The sequence below is a fragment of the Arachis hypogaea genome, chromosome 13, assembly GCF_003086295.3.
Source record: "Arachis hypogaea cultivar Tifrunner chromosome 13, arahy.Tifrunner.gnm2.J5K5, whole genome shotgun sequence".
Lineage (NCBI taxonomy): Eukaryota > Viridiplantae > Streptophyta > Magnoliopsida > Fabales > Fabaceae > Arachis > Arachis hypogaea.
Genome location: NC_092048.1, coordinates 142449486 through 142473245, shown reverse-complemented (window position 1 = coordinate 142473245; position 23760 = coordinate 142449486). Strand labels below are relative to the sequence as shown.

The window sequence follows — 23760 nt, the reverse complement described above, 5'->3', positions numbered from 1 at the left end:
GATGATTATGACGTTAATAAATTGCTTTAGTCTTTATATTTTTTAGTATGATGTTATGTTATCTATTTTATATTTGTGATGTTACACATTGTTATTTTGAGTTTTAGACTTGTGGTTAGTTTATATTTTTATCTTTGAACTTTACAAATGTTACATTATATTATATCTTTATGCTATTTTATCTTTATTCTATCATTATGTTATTATTTATGATACTTCTGTCAAATTTAATTTTATCATATTATATTACTCTTATAATTGATATTGATAAATTTATATAATTAGTAGAATCTTATATTCCATTTTACGATTTTATGTTTTACGATTTTTAATTATTTTTTCGATTTTACGTAAAATTTCGATTTTTGCTACCTTGGTAGTAATATTTTGTAAGGAGAAGAGTTATTTGCTATTTAGGAAGGATATCTTCTAGTCTAAGACTTAGAAAAAAAGATGTTATTTGAAAAACAGAGTGTGGATACTTTACTTTACTCTTGTCAATTTTAATTTTTAAGATAACTCTGATTTTGTTAATCTTTTGGTGCTAAAAATTTAGAATATTATGTTTTAAAAATTACGTGTTGACCTCTAATTGATCTTTAAAGATGTAAACAAAGTGGTATATATCATGATAAAGACGACGATGAGAATTCATATTCATCAAGTGAAGTTTTCGCTATTTTAAAAGGAATTTAAAAGTAACATTTAATAAAACTGTCTAATTTTTTAAGTAGTTATTTATTTTTTGTTTTCTCTTTTTTCTTTGTATTGTTGTTATTTTTCAGTTATCCAACCAAAATATATATATATATATATATATATATATATATATATATATATATATATATATATATATATATATAGAATTAACGTAATAAGTAATAACCAAGAGTAAATTTGATATTTGAATGTTATTAACTTATTATCGTGAATCTACAATCAAGAGTGTCTATTTTCATATGTCAATAATACAATTTAAGCATATCAACAAAATCAACTTAATATCAAACTAATAAATGGTGCTTATGTTATAACTGTTATTATAGTAATAATTATGGTATCTTAAAGTGTTATTGAAATTAAAATAATATTTTTTTATTATTTAACAATATTTTAAAATAAAAAAGTGTTAATATAATATAAAAAAATAAAATTTTAATTTTAACAATATTTATATAATTATTAATTATAACATAATCATAAGTATTATAGACTCTACCAACTAATAAATGTAAAATAAATAGATATTATATATTAATTAATATCCCAAATATATTATAAATAAAGTGGCAGACTTAGACTTTTTGTTAGATTATTGATTATTCTCCTTCGTTTATCTTTTTTGTTATTTTTTTTTAGGTACATATAATCATGAATGGGACACATTTCTCAACTGTAGATATTCAATTCGTACCCTTTTTCAGACCTTTTGAAAAACAGGAATAGCAAAATTAAGCTGAATTTGATGGAAAACAAAATGCCAATGACGAAAACGAAGTGAGAATTTATAATGAAAACTTAGAGAATAACTATTTTTATTATCTTAGAAAATAATAATTTACTTTGTTTTATTCGGTAGTGCAGTGCATGTTGCCTTTGACATAATCCATCCGGACCAGTTTTGTGGGAAACTAGCTAGTGGGTCAGAATACGTTACTGATAAAATATTATAAGAGCAAGACAATAAGTGAATAATGAATAATAATATTATATTTGTAATTAGTCAATGAAGGGAATTGGCTATTTAAAAACGTATTGGATATGATTCTCTTTGAGAAATATTTAAAAAAACTAGCAGAATTTATTATTTATTATTATTATTTTTAGTTATTAATTTAATTTTTTTAGTTTAATAATTTAATAATATGTTTTTATTTAATATTTTTAAATGTTAATAATTATTTATTGATTAAAAATAATAAAATTTATTGACCCACTAACATTTTTTATTTTTTTCATTGAATTGCATTCATCAATTAATATATAATCAGGCATATTATCGGATTATTAAAAAGTGTGACTTATTAACCGGAGAGCAATTATTTATTCTGTAATTTTTTGAGTAATATGAGAAAATTCATTTTTTTTAGTCAATATTAAAAGTGACAAAGTATGTAACTTGTTCAGTCCCGCTTTATATAATCGGTTGGTGGGTCAGTGGATTAGTTTTCTTAATTTTTTTATATTAATAAAATTTATTAAAATCAATTAAAAAATATAATTAAAATTAAATTATATACAGATAATAAATAATAAAATTATGATACGATTTTTTTACTATCTTATAAATTTTTAATTATAATAAAATTATTCACAAAAATATTTATCAATAAAATTATCTTTATCTTAAAAAATAAGTCATATAATTAAACACATAATAAAATATAAAATAAAATAATGAAATTAATAAAAAAATAAAAAATATATTTAAAAATTATATAATTATTAATTTTTATAATATTAATTATAATCAATGTTTTATTAATTAAAAAAATTCGACGCCGTGCCGCCAAAATCCAAAGATTTGGGATGAGGGCTTAGCAGTTATTTTTTATTTGACGGGTTTTAAATTCTAATTCTTTTTTTTTTTCGGCGGATTCAGTAGATTAATCCAGCATAATCATTCCGTTTTGCTATTCTTAATCAATATTATTTAATTATTTTAAAATTATATTATTTATCTTAAATTTTAAATTATAAATTATAAATTATTTAATTTTAAATTTTAAATTATAAATTTAAATCTTAAAATTAGCTAATATTAGCTACTTAAAAGTTAGTTCACGGTATTTTTTCTTAAATTAACTATAAGAAAAACTTAATTCATAATTAGAGTATTCATAGTCAATCCATTTATATTAGAAAGATAATAATTTAAAATTATTTTATTTAATTTAATATTTATAATTTTATATATATAATATTTATAATTATATATTTATTATATTTAATATTATTTAATTATTTTAATAATAAGATAACTTTAATATTTTATTGTCCAAAAGTTTTTAAATAAAAATATTATTTATATACTAAAATTAATCACTCAAAATAATTTATATATATTTATATATAAATATATATATATTATTTAATTTATATTAATATATATTTTATATTAATTATTAATATACACATAATATAATTAAATTAAACAAATATTATTTATATAATAAAATTAATAATAATATATTTATATAATTTAATTTATTTTTAATATATATTTTATATTATATTTTATTTTAATTGTTAATTTGAATGTATATCTAATAATATGGTTGTAAAGACCACGACCCTTTATACATTCACTTATTTGAGATATGAGAACAAATAGGTAGCTGGTACGAGGTCGTATACAGGGGCATAGAAAAAGAAAACTTTCTATGCATAAAATTTAGGGCTTAATAAGCTGGTTGATAACTGGTCGTGTTTTACACAAAGCCACCAATGGAACCTTCTTAGTTAAAGTGAAGCCATCGGTCTCAGTCATATCAATTTTTTCATCACCAACGCACTTCCAATCAAAACACTGAACCAAAAGAGCAATGGTCAAGCTTATTGCCCTAAGAGCCAACCCTTCACCGGGGCACGCCCTTCTCCCCAACCCAAACGCAATCAACTTTTCCAACTCCCCTTTTCTTTCGAACCTTTCCGGCTTGAAGCTCGTTGCTTCATCCCAGTTCTTGGGGTCCCGGTGAATGGCCCAACCGTTGATGAGGACTATGGTGTCTTTTGGGATCTTGTAGCCTCCTATAGTACACTTTTCGGCAGAGGAGTGGGGTAGCAGCAAGGGTGCTGGTGTGTATAAACGAAGCGTCTCGTTGATAACATTTCTAAGGTAAGTGAATTTTGGAATGTCGGATTCGTCTACTATGCGATCTTGACCAACGTGAGTGTCCAATTCTTCTCTTACTCTGTTCAACGCCTCCGGATGGTTTAACAAGTTGCACATACTCCATTCCAGAGTCACAGCAGAGGAGTCCGTTCCAGCCAGAAGCATGGCCTGATTAGTTCAGTCAAATATATTAAATTATTTAACCGTTTTACTATAATTAAATTTTCGTATCAGCTAATTATTATTACGTACGTACCAAGCCAAGGCCCTTGATGATTTGATCGGTATAGTAGTCAGGCTGGGAGTCTTGGAGGCTAAGAAGATGGTCAATCATGGTGTTTTGGTGCTGATTCTTGGTGCGATGCTCCTGAAGAAGACCGTTCAAGAACTTATCAGTCCTACCACTAATGGTCACCAGCCTCTTCTTCAAGTTGTCAACGTCAAGCATCCCAAGCAGCGGAATGAAATCGGTTTTGTTGTTAGCCCCGGACAGTTGCAGAACCTCCGAAATCATCTGCCTGAAATGCTTCGCCTCCTCCACGTCCGCCATATCACAGTCCTCGCCATAGTACCTCTTCCCAGAGATCATCCTCATGATGTTGTTAAACGTCATGTCGTAGAACTTGGACGACAGTTCCACTTTGGCGAAGTTCTCGGTAGAGTCCTCAGAGAGTTTCCGGATGAGTCTGGTGGTTTCGTCCCTTCGGATCGGGGAGAACGAGTTGAGGCGGTGGTTGGAGAGGACGTCGAGGGAGGTGATGCGGCGGAGGTTGCGCCAGTGCTCTCCGTATTCGCTGGATCCAACGGTGGTGTAATTGTAGAAGATGTATTTTCCGGAGAGGAAGCGAGGGCGGTTTGCTAAAACGACGTCGTTTTTGGTGAAGCACTCTTGGACGACGGTTGGGGAGGAAACGACGACAACGAGACGGGATCCAAACCAGAGGGAGAAGACGTCACCGTATTTCTCAGAGAGGCCTCGGAAGTGGCGGTGGAGGGGTTTCTTGAGGTGGTGGAGGTTTCCTATTATGGGAAGAGAGGGTGGACCCGGTGGGAGGTTCTTGAAGCTTCTAGATTGAATGAGAAGGGTGAATATGAAGAATATGGCTACGGACAGAACTGAGTAACCAAGCATGGCAATAATCTCCATGGTTCGCTCTTCTTGATTCTTATGAATGAATGATATGAGAGCTTAGTTTGCTATGCATTTGAGTATGGTGTATTTATAGAGTGAGTGGACTAGTGGAGACTGTAGTGTGAGGCTGTTTTTCAAGTGCCACATGCATCAGCTTAGAAAAATCAACGCACGAGTTATACCACCATGTGACTGGTCCAAAAATCTTACGTCTACATCTGCGTGCATTTGGGTTTGCATGTATCTATCTATGTTCATATCTGTGATCTATCCCACTCTAAGCTTTTCAAATTTTGCCAATATTTTATTATATCTTCCTAGGAAACTATACTATTATAATGGTATTTATGACAACCAGCTTATTTGATATATTGTGATCATCGTTGATTAGCAAGGAGAGCATACCAATTACCAGCTACTCTTGTTAGAGAATCTATTTTTTTTTGTGAATTCCCAAGATTTGTTTGGTCGATAAAAGTTGTGATCCTAATCTTAAGGATGTCAGGATATATTATTTTTAACAAATAAATTTTATTAATTTATGTGTATAAATTTTAAAAAATATAAATATAAATTATATTAATTTATTTGTATAAAATCTAATAAATATAAATTATATATTTATTATGTATAAAATTTTTATACATATAAATATAAATTATTATATGTGAGATATTTGTCAAAAATAATAAAATAATATTAGATAGTTAAAATATTATAAATAATAAATAAAAATACACCATCAATAATATTTGTATTTATAAGAGAGTGTAAATTTATCTCTAAATTTAAGTGCCTTTTTTTGGATAAGGGTTTAAGTTACCTTATGCGTGTATGCTTTTCTGTTTGATCTTTTCTCTGAAAACCTTTTCTTTGGCTTGTCTTGCTTTTTCGAGCCTTTTAGCTTGAGGGCTTTTATGCAGCCTTCAACCCTAGGTTTTTCAATCTCTTTTTGTTACCCTTTTATACTCAACTTTGCTTTAGTGAGTTTTTATGACTTAGGTTATTTTTGCGATGCGTTTTTCTTCTACTCGGAGCACTACCGAGTTCGTTTTACTCGGATTCTCATTTTGACTTAAGAGTCGGATTGTTCCCGAGTTTTTACGATCAACTCATATAACCTCTTTCGCCGACTTGTACCTCGTCGTTTTATCCTGACGACCATCTAGGTCGGTTCATGGGATTTTCACGTTTTGTCGAGCTTAAGTCGGCGCGTTTCGTAGAAAGACTTAGAAAAATAAAGAAGGATATTATAAGAGATATTGTAAAGTAAAAAGATCTTTATTAATTGCGGAGGTACCTTCTTGCTACTAAGGGTCTTGATAGCCTTTTTCCCTTAGCCTCTACTATGATGCCTCGTTAAAAACCCTTCTCCAGAAAAAACCCTTTTGGGAAAAAATAATGAAGTTGGGAAAAGAGTACATCAGGGAGTAGAGTTCGCTTTTAACTGTAGTACCTTTTCATATTACAAGCATGCCACGACCTTGGTAGCTCAGAGCCGTTCAGGTCGGTTATTTTATAATAACCTTTCCCTAATACTTCTTTGATTTTGTATGGTCCCTTCCAATTTGCCGCGAGCTTTCCTTTTCCTGATTTGTTGACTCCAATGTCGTTTCTGATTAGGATCAAGTCATCCGGGGCAAATGTTCTTCGAATGACTTTCTTGTTGTACCTGGTAGTCATCCTTTGTTTCAATGCTGCTTCTCTTATCTGAGCGTCTTCTCGGATTTCGGGGAGCAAGTCGAGCTCCTCTTTGTGTCCCCGTACATTTCCGACCTCGTCGTGGAGAATTACCCTTGGGCTTTGCTCATTGATTTCTATTGGAATCATGGCTTCTACGCCATAGACTAGTCGGAAGGGTGTTTCTCCTGTGGCGGATTGGGGGGTTGTCCTATAAGCCCATAGCACCTGAGGGAGCTCTTCAGCCCAAGCTCCCTTTGCTTCCTGCAGTCTCTTTTTTAGTCTTGCCAGTATGACTTTGTTGGCTGCCTCGGCTTGCCCATTATTAACTCGTTATATTAAAATCAATAAATAAACATACATATAAATATTAAATAAAAAATATTAAAATAATTAAAATTATATCCCATTAATGTACATATGAGATAATAATTTAAAAAATACAATAAGGTATATAGTTTGAACTTTAGTAATATTAATTGTAAAACTTTATTAATTATGAATATCATATGTATAAAATTATGAACTCATCAGTATAAAATTGTGAATGTTATATTAATATAAAAGTATGGATGTTATGTGTATAAACTTATAGATGTTATGAATAAATTTGTTAATTGAATAAATTAATTTAAATATTTGATATTTTTTTAAAATTAACTATGATAAAATTTTAAAACATTTTTGTTAAAAAATCAGAATAAATTATTATTTCACTTTGAAAAACATAAAACAAATATCACGTAAGTGAAACAATAAATTAGTGATTACAAAAAAATAATTAAAAAAATTAATGACAATTAAAATTTAGTTACTCCAACCTCTACAATATTATATAGGTGTGAAATAATAATAAAAAATAATTAATATTAATGAAATTTAAAGTATATTATTATGATTAGTCTTTAATGCAATAGTATATATGAAAATCATTTTATAAAAAATTTCATTAATATATGATATGTTAGATTTTAATAGTTACGGATATAATATGATAAATGAGTGATAAGAGAGTGAGATAAAAAATCAAAATATAAAAAAAAATTATATAAATAAGTCAAATTAAAAAAATTTTGACTAATTATAACTGAATTATTTTAATTTTTAATTTTTTTAAAATAATAATATTTGGTAACCATATAAGATGGCTCATATTTCAATTCTAATTTGATAATGCAAAACTTGTTAGGATGCTCGTATCCTGTCTAAATTAGATCGAGTTGATCATATTACTGACAAATGTAGACAACTAGTATTTCTAAATTGGGGAGTGCTAGGAGAACAATGAAAATTTTGAACAACATAAACAACTACCAATCAAATAAAAATACACTATATCTTAATTTAATGCTATTAATTAAATTTATTCTTTTAACCCTATTAATTCATATTGTTTACACATTGTTCAAAAATTTTGTTGGTCACCTATATTTTTCCTTCTAAATTTTCAAGTTCATTCACTATCAAACAATTACCATTCCAGGAGGGCCCTTGAAATGGTAAATTAAATGAAAGAATTATCGTGGATCTGGTAGTTAACAGTCGTAATGAAATTAAAGAATTTCATTCATGGCTATCTTTTTATTATAATGATATCGTTGTTGTTTGTAACATTCTATTTTTTGTTGGATTCCAATTTTCTACGTTGTCATGATGCAAATCCCATAATAATCAGCCATCAGCTACCAACACACACATAATGCCCCTGTAATAAAGTTGGATTTGATGGGGGTATAGTTTTTACAGTAATTAAGAGTAGTTTTTCTGATTTCCAGCGATTTCATTTTAAAGAATCTCTCTTCTCTATGCTTTGCTTTCTTTTTAATATTATAAATAAAAACAAGTTGTTATAGAAAATACAACAGTCACAATATATACATGGTGTATATATAATGTGCTACTTGTTGAAATTTCTGATACAACGTAATAATTGGAATTTTTTAAATAAATAAATTAAATATTTTATGTATAGATATAGATAATTTGTAGTCTATTTACAAATTTGTGTTTTTTTTAATTTATCTTGTTTATTGTGTAAACAAAATAAAATTATGTATATTTTGATTACAGTATTTACATAAATGTATTTTTATTAGATTATCTTAATTATAATTTTAATCATACGCTAAAATATTAGATTATTTTAATCGTAATTTTTTTAAAATAATACATATATCTTGTTTACAGTGTAAAGGAGATATTTGTATTTTTCAAATTCTATATATCTCGTTTGCAAATGTGATATGTGCTCAAATTATATCTTATTTTGTTTACCGTGTAGACAAGATATACACAACTTTATTTCGTTTATACTTAAATGAGATAAATAAATAAATACAAATTCGTAAATATAGGTTACAAATTATTTATATCCGTAAATAAAATATTTAATTTATTTATTAAAAGATTTCCGTAATAATTTGGCTAATAAAAGAAAAAGTTTGAGACTAACAGTTTTATTAAAATATGACCAGCACTTAATTAGTAAAAAGAAAATAAATAATTTTATACCATTAAACATAATCTCGTACCATTAAAAACACTAATAATAATTAATTAATAATTTATAAATTATAAAACTTACTTGGACAAGCACTCGTCACTAATAAAATATGTTTGCTGAAACGTCGTCATTCTCGTCCTGTCATCCATGTATACTTATCAAATTAGTACAACACACATGCATGGACTCTTGGACTCTTCACGATCCCGCACGAGTAAAATAAAGAATAAAGATAAGTCTTTGAATTAATAAATGTAGTGGTAAAAAGGTTGAAAAAAATGAATAATAGTCCAGATTATTGACTGGCTCTTATTTTAAATATGGCTAATTATATAATGTCTTTTGTTTAGTGTGTAATTTTTTTAAATTATTTTTTATAATAATTTAAAATATTTAAAATTTTTTAATTTTTATATTTTTAAATTTAAAATTAATTATTTTACTTATTTTAGCAATTAGCAATTAGATAATATCTTTTAAACTCTATAACAAACACCTTTAAATAATTCCCTTACAATATAAGTCTTTTATTGTTAAAATCATGGAGTCATAACAATAATATAAATACAGGAAAACTGTATTGATAGTTGCTTCTTCTCTTCAGCTAACAAAGAGGAGTTAGGGGAATTGATTCCCAGCTACCCACGCTGTTCTTTTCTCTACTGCAAAGATCGATGAAGAAACTGAAAAAAAAAAAAGGTATGCATTTGTGATCATTTGAAATAATAATATGGGAAATTCTATCCAATATTTTTTAAAATAAAAAATAAAAAATCTTTTTTGATATGTCTAATAATTATTAGATAAAATAGATTAAATTATTACCGTTAATATTAACTCTTAATTTAACGTAAGTTATTATAATAATCTAATTAGCTAATAAAAAATCAGTTAAAATAATTTAAATTTATTTTATTTAATATTTATTAATTATTATTATAATTAATAAATATTAAATAAGATAAATTTAAACTATTTTTTATCTTTTTAATATTAGCGTAAAATTATATTCATTATTCTTAGATTAAATAAGATGTCTTTTGAAGATGTTTTCAGCGGCACTATATTTTATCCTTGCATTAGTCAATTAAGGTTCATTTATTTTAAATAAAATAATTGTAATTGATATTAGGAACTAAAATATATAAATGCTTACTTTGATACGATAATAAATTATTAAAAAATTAATACGTACTGATACGATAAAAAAATTAAACGGATAAAAAAATTTCACATAAATTATATAATCTCGATCACATTTGTTTTTAATTTTTTAAATTATATCATTATTAGATATGCTAAAATATTGTTCTAAATAATTACAAAAAAATAAGTTGATTGTTTTTATTGAAAGACTACATAATTCTTTTTTACTATTATAACAAAAATATTTTTATATAATAAAAAAATTAAAATAAAATAATCAACCAACACAAGTTGGCACAAATGAATGAGGATCTGTGTCCTTTAGTCATTGAGTTTTCAGCCTAATGAATACTCTGATACAAAAAAAGAAAATAATCTTAATATAATCTAAAAAAATCAAAACTAAATAAGCAGAAAAGAAATCCTAACTGTTCATTTGAGAAAACAAATTTTCAATTGTTCATTTAAATTTATCTTCCCGTTTTCATCCTTATTCTGTAGACGATTATTTGTTTGTTGTTAGTTTAGTCAATAGTCAAGCTAAGCAAGCTTTTTCCTTTTAGCTTCCCCCTTAAAACAAAACAAACTCCTTCATACGCAATAAGTTGAACATATAGTGATGATATATAGTCATACAAACACAAATTTTTAGAATTGTTTAAGATTAGTTGATTAAAGAAGCCAGTATATATGTATAAGAAACGGTGAAAGAAGTATATATTAAGATAAATGAAGGAGACACAAGTATTGTTTGTATATCACCATTCACCAGCAATAAAGTCGTCTTGACTCTTGACATGCTTGTTAGCACTTAGCAGCCCATAGCTTATGTTTGTGTCACCCACATGAAATGAACACAAAAAGACAAATTATGAAGCTCTTTTCTTTCGATTGTTCCATTTTTTGTTATCTTAGGGGCAGAGAAACTACACCAATTCAGCTCGAATTTAGTGGGTAAATTCTATTATGATGACGATATTATAGAAGAGGTCTTAGCAGTGACGGACCCAGAAAAATTTAAGAATGAGGGCAAAAATATATCTTAAAATAAATTTCATTGAACATTGTTAATTATATTAAAAATATAATAGAGATATAAAATTTAAAAAAAGTTAGTGAACACTTTTATTTTTAAAATACTATTTATTATATATAATTTATAAAAAAATATGTTTTTGTTCCTAAAATTTAAAATTAAAACATTTTAATTAAATTATAAATAATTTTTCATCATACCTAATTTTATTTCTATGTATTTTTATATACATTTAATAATAAAAGACTGAATCAATTGGCATGTTAGCGTCTATTAATACACTAGCATTTATAATTTGAAACTATAATTGTATATAAATACCATAAAAAAAATAAACCTATATATGAAAAATATGTTTATATCAAATAATAAAAACTTAATTTACAATTATTTTTCTTTATTTCTTTTTGAAATAATTAATTTTTTATATATTTTTTAATTTAATTTTAATATACTGTTAGATTAAAACATTTATAAATCTATTTAATTATGTATTGTAATTTAAATATATTTTTTATATTTATCATGTAAATAATTATTTAAAAAATAAATATAATCAAATAACTATATAAAAAAAGATACATATTTTAATATATCAAAATTAACTTTCATACTGTTAAACAATTGTTCTACTACTTATTATAATTTTCAAATATTAATGACCTCTCATTGAATTAGAAAATTTATTTTTTATAATATTTATGACATAAGATACTTTTTAATCTAAAATAGTTATTATAAGCAAGATTATTTAAAAGATAAAATTAAAAAATATTATATCATTTTAAAATAAAGGATATTAACTAATAGATAAATACTATTTTTTTTATCTCAACTAATTTTTTAAGACAAAAAAATACTGATAATTTTACTTATATTAAAAAAACAAAGATTTAATTTGATAATTAACGAGTTGATTGAATTTAAAAAATTATATTATTACTGTTTATTAATTTTTTTATTGATTTAATTCATTTACTTATTTTTAATTTTGATATTAAATCAAATTTAATAAAATAAATATTATTAGATTATTGTACGTTAAATTTAATAAAAAAATTATTTTTAACATGAATCTCAAAATAAAATTTTATAATTTTTTGTGGAACAAAAATAAATTACATTAAAACAAATATATTAATTTTTATATATATATTTTTTTCTAAAACCTAGTGGGGGCAAGTGCCCCTCCTCTAATGCCTGGGTCCGTCCCTGGGTCTAGAAAGAATAGTTCGGGTTAAGGAGATGCTTTCATAAAGATGCGTAAAATATTTTTTTGTAAATGGCATTATATTATTGACGGGAAGTCTTCTAGGCTAACAATTTTTTAAAAAGTTAATCAGTATTTAATCATAAAAAAAATTGAATGATTCGACACCATTAGATTTAATTTTACACAATTAAAAATACTATTCATAGCTAATTGATTATTACAAAACACAAAAGTTGCTGACTCCCTAATACTCCTCTTATTATTGGACATATTAATGAATTGGTTATTTTTTAATTTGTTAACAAACTAAAATAAAATCGATTTTTTTATAATAATAACAATAAACCCAATTGTTATCAAATCCGGTCGAACCGACCAATTTACATAACTTATTGAATTATAATTTTTTTTTAAAACAAAAATAAAAAATATATTTATCTTTTTATCAAAAAATTTAAACATGATTTAGTTTAGATTGTGTAAATCGATCGAATCAAATCGAGTCTAATAATTATAGTAAGGACAATTGGATTTATTATTATTACTATAATAAACCAATTTTATTCTGATTTATTAAAAAATAAATTATTAACCGATTTAATAAAAATATCTAATAATATTATGTCACATATAGAGGTCTTAAAAAAAAAGATATTTTCAATATTTTTATCGAAGTCTCCTCCGCTTAAAGATGATAAAAACCTTACTATTAAGAATGGCAATTAATATTTATGGGGTGAGATTTTTTTTGGTTCTCGTCCCCATTTAAAAAATTATCTCCCGTCTTTGTTTCATTTTTGTTATAGGTTTTCATTTATTTTTTTCAGAAGAGGCGGGTATCCGGGGATATTATACTTAAAAAAAATCCTTAGCCATGATAAAATTTCATACTATTTAATTTAAATGTATTAAATTAAATCCAATTCAAATATAGTTAATATTACTAAATTCAATTTAACGTTATTCAACTAAATTTTCAATATACAAACTAAAATAGAATAAAATAAATTTTTTTATCATAACAACATAACAAATTTTGGTCGACGATTATAATTCGGTGATAGTACTTTTTTTTTGCAATAATACCAATTTAAATAATTAGTTAGCACAAATTTAAATATTATACACATTATTATTTTGTCTCTGAATAAAATTAAAAAAATTAAACATATACTTACATCATATATAAAGAATATTTAAATAATTTCACGGTCTATGTCCCGTTAAAATTTAATGGGTCTCCATTTTTTTATCCGTCGTAGGTAATTTCTGTAGATTCGGATTTTTTTTGTCATTCCTATTTAGGATTGGCAATGGGTAGGGTAGGGTAGGATTTGGGCTCTACCCTAACCCTACCCACGGATTAAAATTTTTTTTAAAATTCTATCCTACCCTATTCGCAGGTTAAAAATTTCTTAATTCTAATTCTACCCCGCATCTTAAGGTTCTAAACCTTATCTACAGAAAATCAAATTTTTTTAAGCAAATATAAAAGTCCACTATTTCAAATTTTATATATATTAATAAAAAACTGAGTGAATCTAATTTTAAAAACAATGTTAAGATTTCTGAATTCACTTGGTGTAATATGTGATATTTTAATCTGAAATTTATTTCTAAATTTCATTTTTATTTTAGGCTAATTTTATAAAAAAAAAACAAATGTACTAAATTAGTAAATTAAACCGCTAGCTTAATTATTATTACAAATTTTTATAAGGGAGAGGTTGTGTGTTCAACACCCACTTTTTTCGCTACATACATAAATTCGCACCGCTTTCAGATAGGGTATCCTATCCGCAGCAAGTCGGATATGCTACCCTATCTGGTATCTGTAAATAAGGTATATTTTACCAGCCGTATTCCTACTTAAGACCTCTTTGATTTCTTTTTTTTTAATATAAAAAATAATAAAAATTTAAAATAAAAAATGTGATCTTATTGAAAAATTAAATTTCAATTATAAAATCTCTTTTGTGTTTGGATGGAATTAAATTGAATTTTAAAAAAATTGAGTTGTAATTTAATTCTTACACTAATTTTTAAATTTGAAATAAAAAAATTGAATTAAAAGTGAGTGTTGAGAGTAAATTTTTAAATATTCGTTTTTCTTATGTTTCTCTCCCTCTATGGTTATGAACATAGCTGACATTGACAAGCATCGAAATGAATATATATTCAGAAGAAATATAATATAAAAAGAAAGCCAAGCACATACACATGACTACACAAATCAGATGCAATATACACAACAAATGATGTGAATTACAAAAAACTGAACATTGAAACATTAACACTATGTTTGTTTGAGAAGAAAATAGAAGGAAAGAAAAAAAAGAAAAAAATAAAAGAAAAATGATTATTTTTTTTTGTTTGATTGAGAAGAAAAATTAGAAAAAAAAATAGATGGACCCATCAATTTTTTTTTTCAATATTAAAAAGAAAATGAAAAAAAATTAATGTTTATCTCTCTACTTTTAATACTATCCATTCACTTTTTTAATATATTTTATAATATAAGAATAAAATTATCTTTTTATAATGTTTTTTTTCTTCTTATTTTTTTTCTGTCTAAATACATCTCAAAAAAATAAAAATCTACTCAATTTCTTTTTTTTTTCTTTCTTTTCTTTCTATTTCCTTCCTTTCTATTTTTTTCCTTTCAACCAAATATAGCCTAAAAGTCAATGCCTTGTACTGAACATTAACCACAGTTTCACAAGTATTACATCTTCTCTTGACTCCTCTAGGTGATTTCCATACATCATAATCATAAATTACAACACATTTGTAATTTCAGAAGATCAAGAAGAAAATAAACCACCAACAAAGAAAAACATTAGACTCAGAATTAAAATATGTATAATTAGTTAATTACCTGCCAGAGACAGTATATAATTCAATTCCTCAAACGAATAACCATATAAAAAAAGGAAGCTATATAACAATAACCAAAATGGAGAAAGGAGGTAGAAAAATGAGTATATTTAAAATATCAAATTATGACCGGAATAATTTGAATATTTTAATTTTAAATATAAATTTTATGAGATTGGATTTATAAATCAAATCTATTTTAATTGGATTTATTCTTTGCTTGAAAATGAGAATTGAAATTCTAAAAAATAATAATAATTAAAATTTGTATATTTTTTATGTTCTAAAATAAAAAATATAATTCTAAATTATTTTTATTCTAAATTTTCTAAACACACTTTATAGTCTTTTTTTTTCTTTTTTTAGATGAATTGGAGTCCTTAATTTTAAACATCACAAACTTACACACATTTCACACTCACACATATATTTAAAAATTTTATCAACATTACTTGACTATTACCAAAATTCAAACGGAGGTACAGCATATTAAACCTTATCATGTCCATCCAATCAAAGTCTATAGTCTGTACCTTGTGAGTTGTGATTTGTGAATCAACAAGATGGAAAGAGACAAAGAGTTATTTCTTTCGCTTCTGTTTTTCAGGTATAGATTTATTGTTACTTTAACTTGCAAGAAGACCCGATTTAGTGAAACTTGGCCTGTCTTTAGTTTTGCAGGATTTTGGGCTCTGGGCTTTGTTTGTTCTAGCCCTGTGGGCTTCTTGTCTCCTAGAAAAATAATAAAGCCAACAGTATTATGTCTAAATGAATATTTGTAACTTATTATATATGACCAGTTATTAATTAAACTTGTTTATTTTACTCATTTAGCAAATTGAAGATTAATAAAATAAAAAGATAAACTATTATTTTGGTCCATAATATTTGAATTAAATCTTAATTAAATTTTAGTATTTCAAACGTCTTATTTTATTCTTACAAAATTTTAAATATCTTATTTTAATTCTAAAAAGTTCAAAAGGGTTTAATGTATATTGTCCCATATGTTAAATTTAAATGAATAATTAGCATTTTGAAGAGTCAATAACATTCAATTTCTATATGTAAGTAAAATTGACTTACTAAAGATCACTAATATAAATTTTTTCTTTAATTCTAGAGCATTGATAATAATTATTGATTGGTAAGATTTGAAATTTTGTATAAGAAGGAGATCGAAAAGAATAAGTGTTATAATAAATTTTTGGTTATATTTTTTAACACATAGAAAAAGATATGCCTTAACTGATAAAGTTGTTAATAGTTACATCACACATTAGTGTATTAATTATTCGTGTCAAATTTACCGTAGCACAATATTAATCCTATTTAAATTTTTTTATGACAGAAATAATAAAGCGTTTGAAATATTAAAGACCAAATTAAAATTTGATCTAAATATTGGAGATCAAAATAATATTTTAGTCTAAAAAAATAAGAGAGATATATGAAAATGCCTATAATTTTTAAATTAAGAGAAGAGCCAATCACCCATAAATGGCAATTTTACATCTCTATGTATTAAAACTCAAAATAAATACGTATATTATCAACGTAACTAATTAAAGTAGGGTTTAATTTAGATAATTTAATTTGTTCTCTAAAGCAAGTATTAAGATTATAAATTAAATTATTTTTAATGTATTTATTTTTTATTAATAATAGTCTTATTACGTATTTTTACGGTATATATTAGCAACACCTTTAATAGTATTAGTCAATTGTCAGCAGCTAGCTTGTTATGACAGTTAGTTACTAGATTGTTAACCAATACGTTTTATTCTCAGGGGAAAAAAAAATTATTAAGAGCGTTAGGTGCAGATTATAATTTTTATACTGATGTATTAATTAAATAATAAATTATTGATAAATTTTTATAACAAAATTACTTTAACATATGTGATATAAATTAATTAAAAAATAAATTCTTTTATTTTATTTTCAAAACACCTAATAATAACCGGTAAAGTAGAGTATTTCTCTTTACCATGTCGAATAATATATAATTCCACTTATGCATGTGGATAAAAATTAATGCAATTAGAATAATTTATAATTCCACTTATGCATGTGATCACTTTCGGCTATCACATGCCTCGCTCATATATACAACTTGGCTCTTCTTTTTCTTTTTTAACAACACTCTAAAAATTAAAGTATTTCTCTTTACCCTTCATCTCTCATCTTTTGTTATATAAATTAGGAACATTTTCTTTCTTCATGTATTGTTTTAAGTTTCGTACGTATAGAATCTTAGTTTTTCATTTTTTATTTTTTCCTAATTTTTCAGAAATTTCCGTGTTACTTCGTAAAAGGCAGTGCTAATTAATAACTAACAAGTAATAACAATATTGGAAAAGTATAGAAGTGGAGCACACAAATCTTTGTAGTCGTTTCACTTTCCAATTAAGTCATTAAGTGCATGTAACTGCATTTCTTTAATATATATTTTGCTGAAATGTGAATTGTTAGATGTTGCCTTTTACACCCCCACTATCATTACTTGATGATGAAGGTTCAAGGTTATTGAAGGCTTGATGCTCTTGTATTATATGATTATGCTAATTCTTTACCTTTTAATATATATAGCTGCCAAATTTTGCCCTCATCAGAATCTCACTAACCTCCTTTTTTCCTTAAAGTACATCTTAAAGCACCAACATGTGAAGCAAAGCAACATTCTAATTGCATTTGTTTTCTTTATAAATCTTGAATTGCTTCCAAAACAAAAATTAACATTCTTAAGCAGGTCCTAATTCTGAGCTTTAGTTACTGTCCAAAAATTTATGCCTCAATAGCAGAATGTAACTATTTATATGTAATACATCATCTATTTGTATATGCATTTGGTAAGTAGAAGTGTAAGAACTCTCAATAGATAATTATTACAACAGTAATATTGATTATCTCGCTTATCATTAAATAAAAGTATGTTTTAGATTCAATTGATGATTTGACTTTAGGTGGCTGCAGAATATATTCTGTATTCATCAATAGTAATACGCTTGATTTCATACTCAATATATATTCCAATGCAACTAGGAACGTGCTAGAAGGGCAAAGAAATTATTATTACTTGACTTGGAGGAAAATACATTAACATGTTCAACGTTTGATTATATTTAGAAGCATACTTTGAACATGTACCCTCATTCTTAGCTTGTGTCAGATTCTCACTGCTTTAAGAGTGAGTAAAGAAGGTAAAGGAACAAAAGTAGGAAAGTCAAAAGGATTCTCCGAGTTACTTGTAGCCATGGTTTTTGTTGTATGTTCTGTGCATTGTAGCAAATCACACACACACACACACACATATATATAGTTAGAACTCTTGCCAGAAAATCAAGAAAACTTGAACTAGTTGATGCTATATCTTAATTCTTGAGTTTATTTTCAGGGTGAGAATTAATAATTAAGTGTATTCATTATTAATTGTTAATATTTTTGAAGGCTTCAAGCATATTTGTTTGAGAGGACATGGCTCAAAGTAGAATCTCAGCAATAGTTTCTTCTTGTTCTGAAAATGGAGAGGATTCATCATCTCTTGATTCTCTTCCCAACGACGTAGTGGCCGGCATTCTTCTGCGGCTGCCGGCGCAGTTTCTGCACAATTCTGCAAGCAATGTTAGCAGAAAATGGGGTGAAATATCAGAATCACAATGTTTCATCAACTCACACCTACTCACTCATCTCTCTGAGTGTGAATTCCTCATCCAAGACACTAACAAGGTGCAATCCATTAATGCAAGGGACTTGAAACTTGAAGAAACAGATTTAGGTACCAAATTTCATGGAAGGATAAGTGGCAGTTCAGATGGTGTGTTATTGTTCAACAAATCATCAGGTTCTGTTATGGATTTTTATGTTGCAAACCCTGTAACAATGCAGATATTGAAACTCCCAAGTCTCAAATCAACATGCATGATTAGTAGCCATTGCAGCAACATTGCAAGAGTTTCATCCACTGGCGAGATCAAAGTTATTAGACTTGGAAGAGACTCATTAATTGGAATGTATAAATGGTATGTTCTAACATTAGGCAAGGAAATGCATTGGAGGAAAATCAGTAACAATGCACCCAAAGAATGTGACCCTGCATCATATTTATCATTTGTACAATCTTTATCTGTTAATGGTGTTGTTTACTGGACTAACTCGTCTTGGATTACGGACCCTTCCGTTTTCGCCATGGATCTCTGTCATGAAACTGCTTATCATTTAAAGGTTCCTGGAGAATGTCATGGCCAGTATTGGACACTTGTGCAGATGGGGAAGGAAATTTGTTGTATGAATTGTGGTAAGGATGTGGAAATGAAGGTTTGGAAGCTCAATGATTTGCATATAAATGAATGGATTTTGATCAAGAGTATAAGGTTTTCTAGTGAAATTTCATTATTAAGGGGAAATTTTTGTGTTCCTCTAACTTGGTTGGATTTAGAAGTTTTGGTGCTAAGTGTGTATGTTGGTGCTAGGAATGTGGTTGTGGCTTACAATGTGAACAAAGGAGAGTGCAGAATGTTAAAGATAGATGATGTTGCTCGTCATACAATTTTCTTGCACACAAATAGTCTCATCCGGTTTTAGTTAATTATTTTCCTTTTGCATTGCTAGTTTGATTCTATTTGGTGTTACCAAACAAATTTTAGTTAATGTATTATTGTTTAAGGATTAGCTTTTGGTATGTTATAAATACAAAATGTTATTTAATTTAAATATAATATCAAAATGACAATAAAATAAAATTATTTAATTTAATTTAATATTAATATTAATAATTATATATATATATAATATAATATTTATAGTTACATATTTATTATTTTTAATATTATTCAATTATTCCCATACTAATTAAGTAAAATTTACGAAGCATGGATATTGACGAATAAGAAATATAAAATAAGACACACAAACAATCTAATTTCAATTTTTTTAAGACAAGAAGACATACATGATATATATATATTAAATATAAAGTTTTTTGTAAAAAATTATTGATACGACCGTTACAAATCCGATGTCATAATTCGGCATTATATACAATAACTCGACGTTATGCACCATAACTCGTCACTTTACGTTATAACTCGGCACTTTACGTTACAATCAGACATTATCACTTGTTAAAACCTATTAATTGCTCTTCAATTCAGATGATCAATAGAAACGTAACCGACCTATTTTATCTTACATATAAAGGTATGATATTTTATCTTCAAAGGAGACATTGAATTCTCAATACTGACTTAATCTTCGGAGTGCCTTTGCAGGTACACTCCTCCCTTGTTCCTTACTCACGCTCTGCGCAATTGGACATCTCCTTGGAGAAAAGCTCGGACTTCCACAAAAGCTCAAAGGTCGGCACCGAAGATAACAACTCGGCGTCGACTCCCAGGGACCGAGCTCTCCCTTCAAGTATCCATACAAGAACATTTGGCGCCCACCGTGGGACCTCGAAATAAACACCATTCTTTCTATAGGCCCCATTTCCTTCCAATGGCTTCAAACTTACCTGCACCTTTGTAAACAAAGGTCATATAGTAAATCATTAAGGTCCGAAAAAGGCCAATCTATATCTGTTTTTCCGATCATTATCTGTCATCTCTCTATTTTTCAATTCATCTCTCGTATATCTATTTGCCTATCTATATCTGTTTTTCCGATCTATATCTATTTTTTCGATCATTATCTGTCATCACTAATTTCAATTCATCTCTGGTTTATCTATTTGTCGATCTATATCTGTTTTGCCGATCTATATCTATTTTTCTTATCTATATCTGCTTTTTCGATCAATATCTGTCATCTTTATTTTTTGATTCATCTATAGTATATCTATTTGCCGATCTTTATCTGTTTTTTTTGATCTATATTATATTTATTATTTAATTTATATTTATTGTAAATCTTATAGCAAAATGTTAAAATAAAAAAATTTCAGAATAAATAAATATAATTCACTACAAGCATTTTGCTAAAAAAATATTTAAATATTTATTTAACAAAGAAGTGAAATAATCACTGAACTTAAGCATAATCAAACTTTGCAGTAAAATATAGAACTAAATTTCAAATTAATCAAACAACGGATTTATCTATAATCAAACTGTTTTATATTTTCATTTTTTTATTTAATTTATATTTATTTAAAGTCTTACATAAAAATATTAAAATAAAAAAACTTCAGAATAAAGAAATATAATTCACTACAAGCATTTTGCTAAAAAAATATTTAAATAGTTATTTAACAAAGAAGTGAAATAATCACTGAACTTAAGCATAATCAAACATAGCAGTTAAATATAGAACTGAATCTAAAAATAATCAAACACGTGATGCATTTATAATCAAACTGTTTTATATTATCATATTTATTATTTAATTTATATTTATTGTAAATCTTATATTTATTATTTAATTTATATTTATTGTAAATCTTATAGCAAAATGTTATAATAAAAAATTTCAGAATAAATAAATATAATTCACTACAAGCATTTTGCTAAAAAAATATTTAAATATTTATTTAACAAAGAAGTGAAATAATCACTGAACTTAAGCATAATCAAACTTAGCGTTAAATATAGAACTGAATCTAAAAATAATCAAACACGGGATGCATTTATAATCAAACTGTTTTATATTATCATATTTATTATTTAATTTATATTTATTGTAAATCTTATAGAAAAATGTTAAAATAAAAAAATTTCAGAATAAATGAATATAATTCACTACAAGCATTTTTGCTAAAAAAATATTTAAATATTTATTTAACAAAGAAGTGAAATAATCACTGAACTTAAGCATAATCAAACATAGCAGTTAAATATAGAACTGAATCTAAAAATAATCAAACACGGGATACATTTATAATCAAACTGTTTTATATTATCATATTTATTATTTAATTTATATTTATTGTAAATCTTATATTTATTATTTAATTTATATTTATTGTAAATCTTATAGCAAAATGTTAAAATAAAAAAATTTCAGAATAAATGAATATAATTCACTACAAGCATTTTGCTAAAAAAAATTTAAATATTTATTTAACAAAGAAGTGAAATAATCACTGAACTTAAGCATAATCAAAGTTAGCAGTTAAATATAGAACTAAATTTCAAATTAATCAAACAACAGATTTATTTATAATCAAACTGTTTTATATTTTTATTTTTATTATTTAATTTATATTTATTTAAAGTTTTATATAAAAATATTAAAATAAAAAATTTCAGAATAAATAAATATAATTCACTACAAGCATTTTGCTAAAAAAATATTTAAATATTTATTTGACAAAGAAGTGAAATAATCACAGAACTTAAGCATAATCAAACTTAGCAGTTAAATATAGAACTGAATCTAAAAATAATCAAACAGGGAATGCATTTATAATCAAACTGTTTTATATTATCATATTTATTATTTAATTTATATTTATTGTAAATCTTATATCAAAATGTTAAAATAAAAAAATTTCAGAATAAATGAATATAATTCACTACAATCATTATGCTAAAAAAAATTTAAATATTTATTTATCAAAGAAGTGAAATAATCACTGAACTTAAGCATAATCAAATTTAGCGTTAAATATAGAACTGAATCAAAAAATAATCAAACAAAGGATGCATTTATAACCAAACTGTTTTATATTATCATATTTATTATTTAATTAATATTTATTGTAAATCTTATATTTATTGTTTAATTTATATCTATTGTAAATCTTATAGCAAAATGTTAAAATAAAATTTTTTTAGAATAAATGAATATAATTCACTACAAGCATTTTGCTAAAAAAATATTTAAATATTTATTTAACAAAGAAGTGAAATAATCACTGAACTTAAGCATAATCAAACTTAGCAGTTAAATATAGAACTGAATCTAAAAATAATCAAATACGGGATGCATTTATAATCAAACTATTTTATATTATCATATTTATTATTTAATTAATATTTATTGTAAATCTTATATTTATTATTTAATTTATATTTATTGCAAATCTTATATCAAAATGTTAAAATAAAAAAATTTCAGAATAAATGAATATAATTCACTACAAGCATTTTGCTAAAAAAATATTTAAATATTTATTTAACAAAGAAGTGAAATAATCACTGAACTTAAGCATAATCAAACTTAGCGTTAAATATAGAACTGAATCTAAAATTAATCAAACACGGGATAAATTTATAATCAAACTGTTTTATATTATCATATTTATTATTTAATTTATATTTATTGTAAATCTTATATTTATTATTTAATTTATATTTATTGTAAATCTTATAGCAAAATGTTAAAATATATCAACATGTTA

General features: G+C 25.5%; 2 protein-coding genes across 3 annotated transcripts; one reads left to right on the top strand and one right to left on the bottom strand.

Annotated features, from left to right (window-relative positions):
- Positions 1–3275: 3275 nt before the first annotated feature.
- LOC112792439 (isoflavone 2'-hydroxylase-like) lies at positions 3276–5033 on the bottom strand. Its single transcript, XM_025835682.3, has 2 exons — positions 4092–5033; positions 3276–4003 (listed from the first exon to the last, which is right to left on the bottom strand). Exons 1-2 carry the CDS (start codon positions 4980–4982, stop codon positions 3395–3397), a joined length of 1500 nt encoding a protein of 499 aa, XP_025691467.1. The 5' UTR covers positions 4983–5033; the 3' UTR covers positions 3276–3394.
- Positions 5034–18151: 13118 nt separating this feature from the next.
- On the top strand, positions 18152–20093 carry LOC112792438 (F-box protein At5g49610). 2 transcript variants are annotated; one of them, XM_025835681.3, is made up of 2 exons: positions 18152–18274; positions 18873–20093. In XM_025835681.3, exon 2 carries the CDS (start codon positions 18900–18902, stop codon positions 20004–20006), a length of 1107 nt encoding a protein of 368 aa, XP_025691466.1. In that variant the 5' UTR covers positions 18152–18274; positions 18873–18899; the 3' UTR covers positions 20007–20093. The 2 variants fall into 2 exon arrangements, with proteins under 2 accessions (XP_025691466.1, XP_072069539.1); XM_072213438.1 differs by lacking the exon at positions 18152–18274 and adding an exon at positions 18285–18625.
- The last annotated feature ends 3667 nt before the right edge of the window (positions 20094–23760 follow it).